Source organism: Physeter macrocephalus, chromosome 16 (genome assembly GCF_002837175.3).
Source record: "Physeter macrocephalus isolate SW-GA chromosome 16, ASM283717v5, whole genome shotgun sequence".
Classification (NCBI taxonomy): domain Eukaryota; kingdom Metazoa; phylum Chordata; class Mammalia; order Artiodactyla; family Physeteridae; genus Physeter; species Physeter macrocephalus.
In genome coordinates this window covers 30,986,551-31,003,566 of record NC_041229.1, presented here as the reverse complement: position 1 = coordinate 31,003,566, position 17,016 = coordinate 30,986,551, and the positions used below count along the sequence as shown (strand labels likewise).

Genomic DNA, 17,016 nt, shown 5'->3' with positions numbered 1-17,016 from the left:
GCAAAAGGCAACCTATTGAATGGGAGGAAATATTTGCAAATGATATATCCAATAAGGGGTTAATGTCCAAAATATATAAAGAGCTCATACAACTCAACATCAAAAAACAATCAAGTTAAAAAGGGGCAGAAGATCTAAATAAACATTTTCTCAAGGAAGACATAAAGATGGCCTACAGGTACATGGAAAGATACTCTACTTCATTAATCATCAGGGAAATGCAAATCAAAACCATAATGAGATATCGCATCATACCTGTTAGAATGGCTATTATCAAAAAGATGAGAAATAACTACTGTTGTGAAGGATATGGACAAAAGGGAACCCTTATGCACTGTTGGTGGCAACATAAATTGATGCAACCACTATGGAAAACAGTATGGAGATTCCTCAAAAAATTAAAAATAGAACTCTCGTATGATTCAGTTACCACTTCTCGGTATTTATCTGATATAAACAGAAACACTAACTCAAAAAGATATGCAAACACCCATGTTCATTTTGCATTACTTACAATAGCCAAGATATGAAACAATCCAAGTGTCTATAGATAGGTGAATGGATAAAGAAATTGTGGTATATATACACAATGGACTATTATTCAGCCATATAAAAGAAGGAAATCTTGCCATTTGTGACAAATATGGATGGCCTGTGAGGGCATTATGCTAAGTGAAATAAGTCAGACAGAGGAAGACAAATACTGTATAATATCGCTTATATGTGGAATTCAAAAAATAAACAAAACAAGCTCATAGATACAGAGAACAAATCAGTGGCTGCTAGAGGCTGAGGATGGGGGCATGAGAGTAAAGGGTGAACTGTGCTTTATTTTTAGTCTGTTTAAATAAATTGAATTTTTAAAAATGAAAAAAAGAGGCCAATAGGAAAAGACACCGAACAACTGAATAAAGTATTTAAAAACAAAAAACCATGCCCACAACTGCCCAATAATAATCACAAGTACATTTAGGGTAATCTATCTAGTCATTTTTTCCAACTGAAAATTTTTCTGTAGAATTACTGTAACTAAAATAAAAGTATATTCTGACTATGTACAGCAGAAATAATAAAAAACAAGCCCAGAGGCAACTGAGAATATGAACTACATGGAGCATTAGGAAACCCACAACAATAAAAATCCATGACAAATACAAGAAGAGGATTTTTACACTCGTCAACATATATGTACCTAAAATAGGAGCACCCAAATACATGAAACAAATACTAACAGACATAAAGGGAGAAAAAGATGGAAATACAATAATAGTAGGAAATTTTAACACCCTACTCACATCAATGGACAGATATTCTAGACAGAAAATCGCTAAGGAAACAAAGATCCAAAGGATACAATAAAATGGTTAGACTTAAATTGATATTTTCAGGACATTACATCCAAAAGAAACAGAATACACATTGTTTTCAAGTGCACATGGAACATTCTCTAGGATTGACCACATACTAGGGCACAGAACAAACCTCAACAAATTTTAAGAGTATAGAAATTATTTCAAGCATCTTCTCTGACCACAACGAAATGAAACTAGAAATCAACCACAAGAAAAGATATATGAAAAAAAAACCAATTACATGGAAACTAAACAAAATGCTACTAAGAAACCAATGGGTCAATGTGGAAATCAAAAAGGAAATTAAAAAATACCTTAAGACAAGTGACAATGAAAACACAACCATACAGAATCTATGGGATGCAGCAAAAGCAGTTCTTAAGAGGAAAGTTCATAGCAATACAGGCCTTCCTCAAGAAACAAGAAAAAATCTCAAAAAATAACCTAACCTATCACCTAAAAGAATCAAAAAAAGGAAGAACAAACAAAACCTAAAGTCAGCAGAAGGAAGGAAATAATAAAGCTCAGAGAGGAAATAAATAAAATTGAGATAAAAAACAATAGAAAAAAATCAATAAAACCAAGACCTAGAAGAAAACACAGAACCCAAATAAAATAAGAAATGAAAAAGGATAAATATCAACTGATACCACAGACATGCAAAAAACCATAAGAAAATACTATGAACAATTATATGACAACAAATTTGACAAACTAGAAGAAACGGACAACTTTCTAGAAGCATACAGCCCACCACAAATGAATCAAAAAGAAATAGATAATTTAAACAGAGTGACCACTAGAAGTGAAATAGAACCTGTAATAAAAAAAAGAACTCCCTACAAACAAAAGTCCAGGACCAGATGGCTTCACAGGCGAATTCTACCAAACATACATAGAAAACATTTTACTGATCCTTCTCAAACTCTTCCAAAAGACTGTTGAGGCAACACTCCCAAAGACATTCTATGAAGCCAGCATCATGCTGATACTAAAACCAGACAAAGATACCACCAAAAAAGAAAAGTACAGGCCAATATCTTTGACGAACATAGATGCAAAAGTTCTCAACAAAATACTAGCAAACTGAATCCAACAACACATAAAAAAGATCATATACTATGACCAAGTGGGATTCATCCTAGGTTCAAAAGGAAGGTTCAACACACGCAAATCTATCAATGTGATACACCACATCAACAAAAGAAAAGACAAAAACCACATGATAATCTCAATAGACACAGAAAAAGCATGTGACAAAATTCAACATTCATTCATGATAAAAACTCTACCAAAATGGGTATAGAGGGAACATATCTCAATATAATAAAAGCCATTTATGACAAACCCACAGCCAATATAATACTTAATGGTGAAAAGCTGAAAGCCCCGCTAAATTCTGGAACAAGACAAGGATGCCCACTCTCACCACTTCTATTCAAAATAGTAATAAAAGTTCTAGCCACAGCAATCAGACAAGAAATAAAAGGTATCCAAATTGGAAGGGAACAGGTAAAATTGTCACTATATACAGATGACATGATACTATATATAGAAAACCCTGATGACACCACACAAAAACTATTGGAACTGATAAATAAATTCAGCAAGGTAGCAGGATACAAGATTAACATACAGAAATCACTTGCATTTCTTTACACTAACAATGAAATAGCAGAAAGGGAACGTAAAAAAAATTACTTTTTAAAATCAAACCAAAAAAAACCAAAACTTAGGAATAAACCTGATGAAGGAGCTGAAAGACTTATATGCTGAGAACTATAAAACATTAATAAAGGAAATTAAAGATGATTCAAAGAAAGGGAAAGATATCCCATGCTCTACTACCCAAAGCAATCTACAGATTTAATGCGATCCCTATCAAATTATCCATGACATTTTTCACAGAACTAGAATAAATAATCCTAAAATTTATATAGAACATAAAAGACCCAGAATTGCCAAAGCAATCCTGAGGATAAAGAACAAAGCAGGAGGCACAACCCTCCCAGACAATACTACAAGGCTACAGTAATCAAAACAGCATGGTATTGGCACAGAAACAGACATAGGGATCAATGGAACAAAATAGAGAGCCCAGAAATAAATCCATACCCCTACAGTCAATTAATCTGCAACAAAGGAGGCAAGAATATAAAATGGGAAAAAGTCTTTTCAGCAAGTGTTGCTGGGAAAGTTGGACAGCTGCATATAAATCAATGAAGTTAAAACACACCCTCACACTATGCACAAAAGTAAACTCAAAATGGCTTAAAGACTTAGATATAAGACATGACACCATAAAACTCCTAGAAGAGATCATAGGCAAAACATTTCTGACATAAATCATACCAATGTTTCTTAGGTCAGTCTCCCAAGGCAATAGAAATAAAAACAAAAATAAACTAATGGGACCAAATCAAATTTACAAGCTTTTTCACTGCAAAGGAAACCATTAAAAAATGAAAAAACAGGAAGAAAATACAGAACGGGAGAAAATATTTGCGAAAGATGCGACCGACAAGGGCTTAATTTCCAAAATATACAAACAGCTCAAAAAACCCAACAACAAAAAAGCAGACAACCCAATCGAAGACCTAAAGAGAGGCATTTCTCCAAAGAAGACATACAGATGGCCAACAGCACACGAAAAGATGCTCAACATCTCTAATGATTAGAAAAATGCAAATCAAAACTACAATGAGGTACCACCTCACACCAGTCAGAATGGCCATCATTAAACAGTCTACAAATAACAAATGCTGGAGAGGGTGTGGAGAAAAGGGAACCCTCCTACACTGTTGGTAGGAATGTAAGTTGGTGCAGCCACTATGGAAAACAGTATGGAGGTTCCTCAGAAAACTAAAAATAGAATTACTATGTGATCCAGCAATCCCACTCCTGGGCATATATCTGGACAAAAGTATAATTCAAAAAGACACATGCATCCTTATGTTCATAGCAGCACTATTCACAATAGCCAAGACATGGAAACAACCTAAATGTCCATCGACAGATGAATGGATAAAGAAGATGTGGTATATATACACAATAAAACACTACTCAGCCATAAAAAAGATTGAAATAATGCCATTTGCAGCAACATGGATGCAACTAGAGATTATCACACTAAGTTTAGTAAGTCAGAAAGAAAGTCATTTGATGTCACTTATATGTGGAATCTAAAATATGGCACAAATAAACCTATCTATGAAACAGAAGCAGACTCATGGACATACAGAACAGACTTGTGGTTGCCAAGGGGGTGGGGGGGTGGGGAAGGGATGGACTGGGAGTTTGGGCTTAGTAGATGCAAACTATTACATACAGAATGGATAAGCAACAAGGCCCTAATATATAGCACAGGGAACTATATTCAATATTCTAGAATAAACCATAATGGAAAAGAATATAAAAAAGAATGTATATATATGTATAACTGAATCACTTTGCTGTACAGCAGAAATTCACAGAACAATGTAAATCAACTATATTTCACTAAGAAAATTAATTAAAAAAAAAACTCCATGACATTGCACAACAATGTGAATGTACTTAATGCCACTGGGCTGTACACTTAAAAATGGCTAACATTGTGAATTTTATGTTATGTGTATTTTTCTACAATGAAATAAAACAAAAAACAAACAAAAACTCCAAGAAGTAAGGGCTTGGTCCATTTTGTAATGTGTCCTTACATTAGAGGCACTCAATAAATATTTGTTGAATAAAAGTAGAGAAAATGGGTCCAGTGATAGGATTTGCATACCTTTTTCTAGTTTCTACCTCTGTCAACTCTTAATAACAAGGACAGTAAGAAGATAAACTAAATACTGCTTACAAGAAACATGCCTTGATGGTTTACTATTATAACATCAGCCTGGTTCCTATCTTTCCATGCTAATGAACTCAGAAAATCAAGAAAGAAATCCATTTGTCCCAAACTAAAAGCACAAGAAAAGTGCTTGAGCATCTTTTTGGGACTTCCCTCGTGGTCCAGTGGTTAAGAATCTGCCTTCCAATGCAGGGAACGTGGGTTCGATCCCTGGCTGGGGAACTAAGATCCCACATGCTGTGGGGCAACCCGCGTGCTGCAACTAGAGAGGAGCCCACGAGGTGCAAAGACCCAGTGCAGCCAAAAAATAAAAAATAAAAATTTTAAAAAAGGGCCTCATCTATTGTTTCAATAGGGAAGCAAGAGGGTGGGTTGAAATCTAACTGATGGGTGAAATATAAGTAGGGTCTCCCTGGAGTCCACCAAGGCAAATTAAGGCTACTGTGGCTGACCAGCTTAGTGTGACTTGTTCTACTGGCAAGATCAGCAGACTTACATATTCATAGTTCATATCTATAGGCAGAGTGCAAAATGTCATACCTAAAAATGTGCTTCAGAACTCAGTAATAAATTCCAGTATGCTTTTAGTTTTAGAATTTATTCACATCTTTGCTAAACTGAGAAAGACTATTAATCCAGTGAACTATCATTTACTGATGCCCACTAAGGGCAGCCCTCGATGGTAGGCTTTAGGGATTCATGAATGAACAAATCACGGTTAAGACAGGTCAGTGTACCAGCTTACATGTACTTGACTAGCTGATATTACTTTATGTATCCTAGACAGATAATCCATTTCCTGACCTTTTTAAACTCACCTATTGGGTTATCATTGGAGTCTTCCACAGACATAGGATTCTTCTTACCTGGAGATCCTATAAAAGCAAAGAAATATCCTGTGATGAAAGGACATTTAATATTTAACTAAAGACTGGCAATATGTTTCTTTCTGTCTCTGGGGTGGTGGTGGTGTGGGGGAAGGGTAGATTATTCCACAGGAAGTTCTACTTTTGCCACTGTTGCTATGAAATATACCTTGAAACTGTCAGTAAATCTGGGAATGTATTATTGGATTTTTCAAGACAGAAAACATATGGCTAATGTAACATTTATATAGTACTTACTATGTGCCAGCCAATGATACAATAGTTTGCCAAAGTTCATTCACCCACATGAAGACACAGTGGTTGGTGAGGAATTTTTGCTACTGACAACTCTGCTGTTCTGAGTAGAGTGGACCATCCTGGGAGGGGCCCTTACTATTAATGGGTGCCCCTAGGTCTTGTACCACCAACATGCCTAACTTCATACAATGGAGAGAAGATGAAGTGGGTTAGGATTTTCATTTAAAATTGCAAGCCTTCTCAGTATAATTCTTTGAATTTTTAGCTAGTACCTTAAATTTTGGAAAAAGTTTGGAAGAATTTTATGCCCTAGTTAAGCAACTTTTCAGAGTGGGTTATTCATCTTTGGTCTTTGTATAATGGAAGATTAACACATATACTACATGGGAGGCAAGTAAGTTTATTATTGTGTACTTTTCACAAAGATTGGTTTCCCCTACCCAAAAAACCTTCAAAGTACAAAGAAAGTAAGCAATAACAACTTTGAAGGAGCTATCTTTACTGTGCATTTCTTCCTCTTGCTGGAACCATGATCCATTTATCACAAAAGGATATAGTGTGAAGATTAAACTTGAAAAAGATCAAGGTCAGTAGACTATCCAGATGTATTTAGCAGCAGGTAGCAAATAATTGCCAACATTATTAAGGGCTTACTACATGCCAGGTCTCATGGGGAGCATGTAACTTGCATTAGCTCATCTAACCCTCACAATTCTGTGACAGGAACACTGTTGTGCAGTGACAGAACTGAGACCCAGAGGAGGCCACCCAGCTAGTAAGTGGCAGAGTCTGGATTTGGACCAGGCTGTTTGATTCCAAAGCCTGTACTTGTGAATGCCAAAACGGAACCATTGATTTTCTGCTATAAACCTGCTTCTGCCCCAGTGTTCCCAGTTGTTGCATTACCAGTTGTTCAATCCTAAAACCAAGAGGTCATCTTTTGATTCTTCCTTCTTCCTTACTCCACCATGCAATCCATTAGCTAATGATTTCAGTTCTACCCCCCAAACAGATCTAGACTCTATCTACTTATCTCCATTACCATGTGCCTTCATCTTTTGCCTAGACTGCTGCGAGAGCCTCCTGTTTTTGTCTCCCTGCTGCTAAGATGATTTCCTGGCAACCCTTTTTTTTTTTTTTTTTTGCTTGAGAAAGAAGGCAGAAGCAGCATTCTTTCTAGCTTCAGGAACTTTCCTCCACTTTTCAAAAAATACTTATGAAGTACCTACTATGGGCAGGCACTGTTTCTGTGTCCTAAGAGATAAAGAATGTCATGGACAATCTAAGTACAAGGAGGCTGATGCTTTACCTGACAAAATGACCAAGTATTAAAATAGAATATTGCACTAAATAGAAGAAAAGAAAGTTAAGTTCATGAAGTGGCATAGGCTCATTAAAGATTAATTTCATATCCTAATTGGCTACCCATTATGGTGGCTTTTGAAGCCTGGGAATCACTTTAGAAAGTCCCTGTTATTTGGATTCCCCCTGCAGGCTAAGAACACTTTGACTAGGGCTTGCCTATAGTTTGATAGATGTAATCTAGAGAGTCGGAAATGGCCATCTCTTAGCAACCTATTTGAACTCTTGAATGCAGCATTTCTGAAGCCACCTTAATCCTTGGACTTTTCCATTTAAGGGTCAGTAAAGTCCTTCCTTTCCCCTAAGGCTGTTTAAGGTGGGTTTCTGTCACTTGCCACCAAAAGTCCTGATTAATCGCCTCCCCCACCCTTATGTCTTTCACTGCACTACCACAATCTATCCTGTTTGCTGGCTTGCTAACTTGTTCATAGTATCCCTCTTCCTTCAACTGAAGATATTTATGAAACTATGCAGCAGACTGTGAAGGATATTTTAAAAGAAGAATTTCAATAATGTTTTTATCTTCTCCCACAATAATCTGGGCAATGACAGTATTGTGGATAAAAGTATTATCTACTTGAAGAGCCAACATCACCTACTGTAGCTTAGTGGCAAAATGGTTAATTGAGAGTTTGGATTCTGGCCTCTGAAATCAAACATGTATTAGTTGTTTCACTTTGAATAAATTAGGTAACTTCTAAGCCTCAGTTTCCTCATTTATAAAATGGGGATAATACTGTGAGGATCCAATGGGATGAAGTATGGACCTCAATTAGCATAGTGTGAGGAGCACAGGAATAGTGTCTAGTAAAAATTAGCTATATAAGCTCTTGTATGACAAAAATCACTGTACTTCATAATGACACTTTATACAGATTACACACTGCATATAAAGACTAGGACAACGTTTACTTGCTCTTTTGAGGCATCCTCTATAGAACCTTCCTTTACTCTAGTTTCAAGGTGACCTTATAGTCTGCAGAAATGGATTCTAGCTCACATTGGTTATACTAGTTCATGAAATCAAGGCTTTTATATAGTAGAGCATTCCAAGTTTTCCAAATAGCATTAACGTCTAGTGAGACATCAAGTAACAGTCAAACAGTGAGTATTAAAACAGGGCAAAAAAAATCTGTTATGAGGGCAAAAGCAAAGCAAGCACACTCAATTTCTCTACTCAGTAATTCTTTGAGAAACAATAAGCAGGTATACTTTCACAAAGTAACAAATAAAAAAATGGAGACTAACTCACATAAATATTGGCATAAAATTAGCAGCAAAATATACTGTTTAATTCCAGATAGTTCACTTTTACAATAAAGTACCTCATAATATTGAAAATATGACGGACATGATTTTACTGATCATTCTTTCCTGAAATGATCTCAAAATTAGCTCTACAAAGCCAGTCTGTCACATGTGCAATTCAGCAAACAAAAAAATTGAGCAAAACAAACGAAAACTGTTATTGTCTAAGTCACCCAGATTATTCTAGCAAAAGCAGGTGTTGTGCCTGAACCGTCTGGTTTTGCAAACTGCTGGATAAAACTAATGTAATATACAGTGGATAGAATTTAAAACCAGGAAAAACTTGGGTCATTTAAACTAACTTATTCTACTTTACTGACCATTAATCAGTGACCTGACCTCTGTAAGAGTTGACAAAGAGAAAACAGAATTTACACAAATCAGTTTTCACGACTTTATCCAAAAAGTCCCCAAAGAGCCAAGGGCCTAAAAGGACACCTCCACTTCCCCCAGAAGAGAAATGTCAAAATCATTTTGTTATGATTTTACTGACGACGTCGTGGACTCCTAACAATAGTGCAGCTGTGATCTTAAGGCTGCACAGCTGATACGCGCCTCGGCCGAGGCCGGCCGGTGTTTACGGTACACGAGGGGCTGGTAGCGCCCATCCACAGAAGCACAAGCATCACCTGCGCCCGGGAGAGCTGTCCGCACGCCACAAAAGCTCCCAACCAGCTACACTAGCCCCAAAGCGTCTGGGGTCCTTAAGACTATAAATAATTGGTTTGATATTACACAATTAGGCGATGAAACGCCGGAAAACGCCTAAAAGGTTCCGCAACTAACTGGTAGACATATTTGCTCAGGAATCGGTAGACATATTTTTCAATCCATCTAATCGTTTACAAAAGGAAGGCTTAGATAATCTCTAACCTCCCAGGAAAACATTAACTTCAGGAAAAGACTGAAACAACTAAGTTGAACCCCTGCTGAAGGCCCATCCTTCGGTAACTCAACGGGTTATACGCACTCCTCCAGCCCTGCGTCCGCTGCTTGCAGAAAAACTGAGGGGAAGGACCGGACCATTTCTTAAGCAGGCGGCCTTGGGGCAGGTGGGGGACTGGCCCAAGTCTCAGTTTTCCCGCTGACGGGGCCATCAGGTTACCTCCAGGTCTGCCCCGTGCGTTCGGCCTAAGACTTGCAGAACTTTCTGCACAACCAGATCCAACTTGGAAACTCCCGATGGGCAGCGCGACTCCTCCCGTAGCCGGGGCTGGCGACTCCCGCAGCCACTTACCCTCCGGGTCTGTGCTGTCGGCGATGATCTTCAGCAGCGCTACCCCCACCACGACCCCCAGGGCCAGCACAGCCAAGATACCTCGCGAGCCGAGTCCCATTGTTCCGAGGCAGGACGCGGAGGCCTCGTGGGTTCCCGATGAGGTGGTGGCTGCGCTGGTTAGAGCTGTGCCTTGGCGCACCCGAGCCCGCCCCGTGTCCCCTTCCGCCGCGCACGCCTCGCCTCCCACCGCCTGCCCCCCAAAGACCAAATAGGGCGAGGGAGCCTGGCCTGGAGAGGGCGTCGCGTGCCTGCCCCGGCTGCGGGACGGGGCGGGGCTGAGGCGGAGGGGCGGGGCCGACACGCGGGGGCGGGGTTTGCGATTCGAAGCGCCCGGACCCTCCTAGCTGCTTCCCCCTCTGACGCGCGCATGCGAGCCCCGGAACGCTGGGGCAGTTTTGTTTTTTTGGATAGAAGCGAGCGCCTCTGCCTCTCCCGATACCGAGTACGCCGGGCTTTGCTGGACCCGGAAGGAAGTCTTTGAAGAGTAGTTTTCAGGTGAGGCACGGAGGCTGCGTGCGGCTCTGAGTGAGAGGGAGAAGTCGCAGGCGAGGACAGCATAAAGGGAGGTACAGGAAAGAGGGTTCTTTTCCTCCGAGTGACCCAGCCTAAGATGGGGCGGGGGTGAGGGGCTCGACAAATTCATTAAGTGCATACGTAAAACATCCATTTTACCCCAAATAACTCCTCTTCCTCTTCCACAGGTTCCCTCCTTCTCTGGCTAGTTAACGTGCCTAAAGAGATTATCCAAGTGGACGCGGGGGGATGGTGGCGGGGGCACTTGGAAGAATTGGTAGCTATTCATAGGCAAGTATAGCCAGCAAGGCCGAGGTTGCACACGTCTAACCTAGTCCCTTCTCTCCTTGGTGTCTGCTGTCCCAATTCAGATGGATTAACCTGTTTTGAATAGTTTTTGGCTAAGTTCCTCTTCAGCCCTTGGAGCCAATTCTACTCACCTGTCGTGACTGGCAGTGCTCCTACAGATTGCATTTTGTTTTTGCTAAGAAACTCCGAAGTGACCTGTAGCAACCCGTGGCTGATGCAAGAGAACGACAAAGATTGAGTCCTGATTTGGGTGGGAAACCTTCAGTTGAAAAGGATCCAGGGCACTTAAAATCCTGGTGAATCCACCCCCCCTTCCCAACACTCTAAATGTTTCAGATCTAAATGTTGTTGATTCTCTTGGTACCTGACCCAGATTTCATGACATAAGGGCCACGATATCATAGTTGTATTCCCAAAAATATGTTATGAGAGATAGTACTTTCTGATCTCAGGTAAGGCTATCAATATAGACATGACTAATCATAGGGATTAAGTGGGGCAGTCTGTCCTAAATTTGCAGACTCCCATCTGTTGTTTCAACCAAACCTGCAAATACTCACTGACATCCACCATGGGCAAAAAGCAAGCACTGCACATTTAGCTTTTGGTTACTCCATTTGATTGGGGAATCTGGTTTAGGAATAAATTGTTCTGGTGACTGCCTATACCTTTGTTCCAGCATTTCACAATCCAGGCTCAACCTGTCTTTCCAACCTTGGTTCAGCTACCAATGAACAAGGGTGCTCTTTGGATCTTTGGCATTTGATAGGAGTAGCAGCAGAGGTGGCTGACTTTGTTGGCAGCACTGGCAGTAACAGCAGTTTCTCAGTGGTTGCAAGACTGAGTTTCCGATGCAGAAGTGGCATGGGTGGGGAACTGCAATGGAGACAGTTTCCTCACTGGACTAGTTCTGCAGTGATTTTGTGCATTATTCCTGAAGGCCTAGCGTCTGCCATGATTCTTTTTACCCTCCAGTAATTCTGAGAGCCACCCAATATCTTCAACATGCTCCTTTTCTGCTATATCAGCAAGAGTTAGCTCTTCTTTCTCAAAACTAAGAATCCTGACTTTATACGGTTCGTTATGTCTTTTCCCCCAGTAGGCTACAATTTCCATTGGTAAATTGGTAATAGCTGGTAAAGCATCTTTAAGCAGATGCTTTACCAGCTATTTACTGAGTGTTTACTGTGTGATGGGCAATGTCCTAATAGAGCTTACAATATAGTGGCAAGACAGATACATTGACAGTTACAGCCTAGTAACTGAAACAGAGTGTGATTAGAGGCTATGATGTAGTCCTGGAAAAACACACATTGGATCCAGGGTTTGTATCTTTATATTTGTACTTGAGGGTATAACACACTTCCTGTCACATAGAAGGCATAGAAGGCATTCAGTTTCTATTCGTGGAATGAATTTTAGGTGGAGATAAACAAAGCAGCAAAACTCTGGTAATCTCCCTCAATTATGTCCTTTTTAAAACTCCATCCTGTATTTCCCGTATGTCTATATCTTTGGCTTAAGGTCACCTAAGGGTGCACCAGAGATTGGAACCATCATTTATTCATTAATCCAATCAGTAAATATCCAAAAATTTATTGCACACATGACATGTACCAGGCACTATGCTAGGTGCTAGGAAATAGCAGTGAATAACACTGATCTACCTGATAGACCAAGTGAGTGGTTTCAAAGTGAGTTAGTTTCTGGATAGGAATGGCAGAAACCGCTTCTGTTATGACTGTACAAGAGATATTGAGATTTCATGTTATTCCACTGAAACTTACTTATATCCCACAGTAAGTTTTTATTTGTAAAAAGAAAGAGGTGATAGAGGAAGGCTCATCCGGTTTGATGTCCACAGATGATTATTACTTTCTAGCTATGTATAAACCAGTCTGTTGATAAATCCATACTTGCATGAGGAACAAATCAGAATCTACCTGGCTTTGAGACCGTGAGGTAGCTGCAAATAAGGCAAGGCAGTGGAAAGATTTAACACAAGAGTATAACTTGGCCTGTGGCCATTTCCCTGTTTCTGCCAATTTCCTGTCAACTTCCATTTTAGCAGATTGACAACATGTTATAAACTGTGATTAAGTCTTCACAATGAAAGCTGATTTTTGGGGTCCTTTCCCTGTTCTGCACCCCTGCTTCCTTTCCCTATATATTAGAGTCCCTGTTTTTCCTCACACCTTCTTCTTCCCTCTCCTTTTAGTTTTTCCTTCTTTTTTTTGTCCCTGAGGGTACAAACTGCAGCCAGAGTGTGAATCTGTTTAATTAATCAAAGAAAAAAAAAACCAAAAAAACCTTACTGGGTATCTTGTGTTCAATGCTACATAGGATTCTAAGATTAAGACAAGAGCAAAAATAAAAATAAAACAAGCAAAAAAAAAAACCAAGTAATGGTAAAGATAAACAAACAAAGAAAGACCAATGAGCTCCACAATTGGATTTTACTTTTGAAACAAGGAGGTCAGAGAAGAGAGTTCTGGGTGGAACAAAGTTTTAAGGAATGACTTCTCAAAAAAGGAATTGGAGAGTTGTGTCTGAATCTGAAGGGTTTGGTTGGGAGAGAGGTGGTGATGGTGAGTTTTCAGTACGGATCTGGCAGGATTATGTTGTGCTATGAGGACAGTAGGAAGGTGAGATCTGAGTTCAGAGATTTCAGTGTCGGGCACTAGGAAGTCCCATGGGCCTTTCTGTTGTTAGTCCCAGGTTATTTATCAGCTCCTACTCGACTCTTTGTTTCTTCTCTATAGGAGGCTATAGGGATTCAGCATACTTTCCTTTCCTGTTTGAAGTCACTGCCACCTACCCCATTCTTTGGTGTTCTTATTTCTTCAAGACTTCATATGGAGAGAGTTGCAAGTCCCTATGCCATTCTATAGTAAGAGCTAATCACGATGGAGAAAACTGACAATAGATAAAATAGTTATTGTGAGGAAGTTAAAGAAAAATCTGAAATAAAGTTCTTAGACTTTTTTATTTTTAAAGAACTTCACATTACCTTTTTATTTATTTATTTATTTATTTATTTATTTTTGCTGTGTTGGGTCTTCGTTTCTGTGCGAGGGCTTTCTCTAGTTGCGGCGAGCAGGGGCCACTCTTCATCGCGGTGCGCGGGCCTCTCACTGTCGCGGCCTCTCTTGTTGCAGAGCACAGGCTCCAGACGCGCAGGCTCAGTAGTTGTGGCTCATGGGCCCAGTTGCTCCGTGGCATGTGGGATCCTCCCAGACCAGGGCTCAAACCCGTATCCCCTGCATTGGCAGGCAGACTCTCAACTACTGTGCCACCAGGGAAGCCCCAAGTTCTTAGACTTTTGATCCCTGCTCAGTATTTCCTATCTCCCATCTAGGAAATGGAAGAGTAAGGCTTACCATCCATTCAACAAAAGTTTGAGCAATTGAAAACATAGATACACACAAGAAACAACTAGAAATGTGTCATGCTGATAAAACACAGCAATGTGATGGAGAACAACTGGGCGGTTACTTTAGAATAAATAGGTAAGTCCTCTCTAAGTAGGTAAAAGTTAAACTGAGTCCTTAAAAGGAGCCATGTGAAAACCAGGGGAAAGTACATTTTAACCAAGCTTGGTGTGTTGGGGAGACAGAAGGAAAGCAAGTGTGGCTGAAGCAGAGAAGTATAAAATGAAGTTTGGGGCTTTTCAGGTGAGTTGGGTATTAATTTAAGTATGATGAAAAGCCATTAAAGAGTAGGCAGTGGCATTTTATGATTTATATTTTTATAAAAGATTACACCAGCTGCTATAGAGAGGAATAAGAGTAGAAACAGGAAGTGCAGTTAGAGGCTGATGCATGGTGGGCTTGAACTAGGGTAGAAGTAGTGAAAATGGAAGAACTGAATGGATTTGGAATGTGGATTGAGTGTGGAGTCAATTGGATGTGGCGTTTGAGGAAAAGAGAAATTAAGGCAAAATCCTAAGTTTGTGGCTTGAGAACTGGATGAGTGGTAGCTCTACATCCCTTATCCTGGAATATTCAGTCACACTTTCTGAACTCTGTCCCACTGTCCTTCTGTCCTTCTGAGTCTCTGCATACAGAGATAGCCAGGGAGAACAAAAAGTTTCAGTGATTATCTGTTGGTACCTACTCGACCCATGTCAAGTAGTATTAGGTATTACTTAAGTCTGCTGTCACCTAGGAGTAGTGCACTTTGAGTATTACTGGACTGGGGGAAGAGATGAAATAAGAAATATAGTTAAACAGATGTAACTGTTGTTTGGAGGACCATATCATAGTGTTGGGGAAACAAAACACAGACTCCAACAAAAGACCCCTCTGTACCAATATAGAAGAGAGAGAGACTGTCATTTTACTATTAGGTAAGCATTATCAGTGATAACATGCATATAAGATATAACAAAAGTGAATACAAAATTTGGAGAAATTTCCACACAGATTTATGCAGAAAGTAGAAGAGAGAAAAATGAAAACTTATCTCTTTTAGAGACAAGATGATGTACCTTGTAATTGTCTCATTATACCCATGAGAGACCTCTGAGCTAATTCCAGAGTAAATGTTTACAGTTTCAAGGGTCAGAAGGCCTGTGACCTGCTTTGTAAGATCAAAAGCTCAGACCATTTTTATCAGGCCTATTATATGCCCTCAAGGTGACACCCCAAAGAGGAGAGGGTGGGTAGGCAGTGTCCTCCGTCCTCAAAGAAAATTTCATCATTTTACCTTTATAACTTGTCACATTTTTTTCCAAAGAACTTTCATGTAGCCCAGCCCAAATAAATAATATATAAGAATTTCATTGCGTGATGAGAATAAAAGAAAGGACAGTACATTATAAGCATTTGTGATTTCTCCCACCTCCTCCCCCTTCTTCTCCCCCAGTCCTAACTCCTGAGTCTCCTTCCAAGAGAGGGGCTGAGTGTGCCTGCTCTATTCCTGAACTTTCCTGAAAGAGAATCAGAGACTGAGGAGAGAGGGGCTGAGCTGAAGAAGTAAGAATGAATGCCAAGATGATACAAATGGCTGTAATATTTTGGCTGAAAGGAAGAAGAAATAGAAGATAAAGGGGATGAAAAGAAAAACCTTGAACCACAAGGGATGAAGCTGAGAGAGAATTTTTGGGGAAGATTTTGAGACTGGGCCTTTAAGTAAGCTGTGGACTTGAAATGTACTGCAGTGAAAAGAATGGGGCCAAGGAGGTTTTAAGAAGTGCTACTGTGGGTTACAAGTTGAATTACCTATAGTATTCAAGTAATGGAAGTAAAGATTCAAATGACTTTTAAATTATCTTTGATTATGGAACCAAATTCTGTGGAGTGTGAAGCCCTGCCAAGACTGGGTCCTGCAGAGCCTGAATTGGGTTACCCCTTATGGAGACTCTGAGGGTTGTTAACCTTGAAGATGGTACGAAATCAATAATAATCATTCAGATAGTTCTTTACTGAGTACCAACTGTATTTGTAGCACTCTGTTAGGCACAGAGGGAGATACAAAATAGTGCATCGTGTGGCCATGTCCTTGGAGCTTTTACATTTAGATAAATAACACATTTCCATGTGGACAGGTAAGTTAGAACATACCACCAAAAGGGATGTCATAAGACTGTGAGGGCTGAGACTTGGTAGGAAGGAGTGCTAACTCTATGTTGGGTGCTTTCCTAGACTTTAGTATCTACTTCTCCTTATTCTGTTTTTTTAAGCTTGCTCCCCAAATTGTAATAATTTTCTTAAGCTTTAAGATTCTATAATTTCGGGGCTTCCCTGGTGGTGCAGTGGTTGAGAGTCCGCCTGCCGATGCAGGGGACACGGGTTCGTGCCCCGGTCCGGGAGGATCCCACAAGCCGCCGAGCGGCTAGGCCCGTGAGCCACGGCCGCTGAGCCTGCGCGTCCGGAGCCTGTGCTCCGCAACGGGAGAGGCCACAGCAGTGAGAGGCCCCCGTACCGCAAAAAA

At 40.0% G+C, this 17,016-nt stretch overlaps 1 protein-coding gene and 1 long non-coding RNA gene across 3 annotated transcripts in view; one reads left to right on the top strand and one right to left on the bottom strand.

Moving 5' to 3' along the window:
- The window catches only part of TMEM123 (transmembrane protein 123), a 69,285-nt gene extending 58,776 nt beyond the window's left edge, over positions 1-10,509 (bottom strand). The window contains exons 1-2 of the mRNA XM_007123149.4: positions 10,219-10,509; positions 6,006-6,062 (exon numbers count right to left, since the gene is read on the bottom strand). Coding sequence (XP_007123211.1) covers positions 6,006-6,062; positions 10,219-10,318 — 157 coding nt within the window. The 5' untranslated portion in view covers positions 10,319-10,509. The remainder of the gene's footprint in view (positions 1-6,005; positions 6,063-10,218) is intronic.
- Positions 10,510-10,597: 88 nt separating this feature from the next.
- The window catches only part of LOC102995937 (uncharacterized), a 186,048-nt gene continuing 179,629 nt past the window's right edge, over positions 10,598-17,016 (top strand). For both annotated transcript variants that reach the window (XR_008619539.1, XR_008619538.1), the window contains exon 1: positions 10,598-10,755. This is a non-coding gene — a long non-coding RNA (uncharacterized lncRNA). The remainder of the gene's footprint in view (positions 10,756-17,016) is intronic.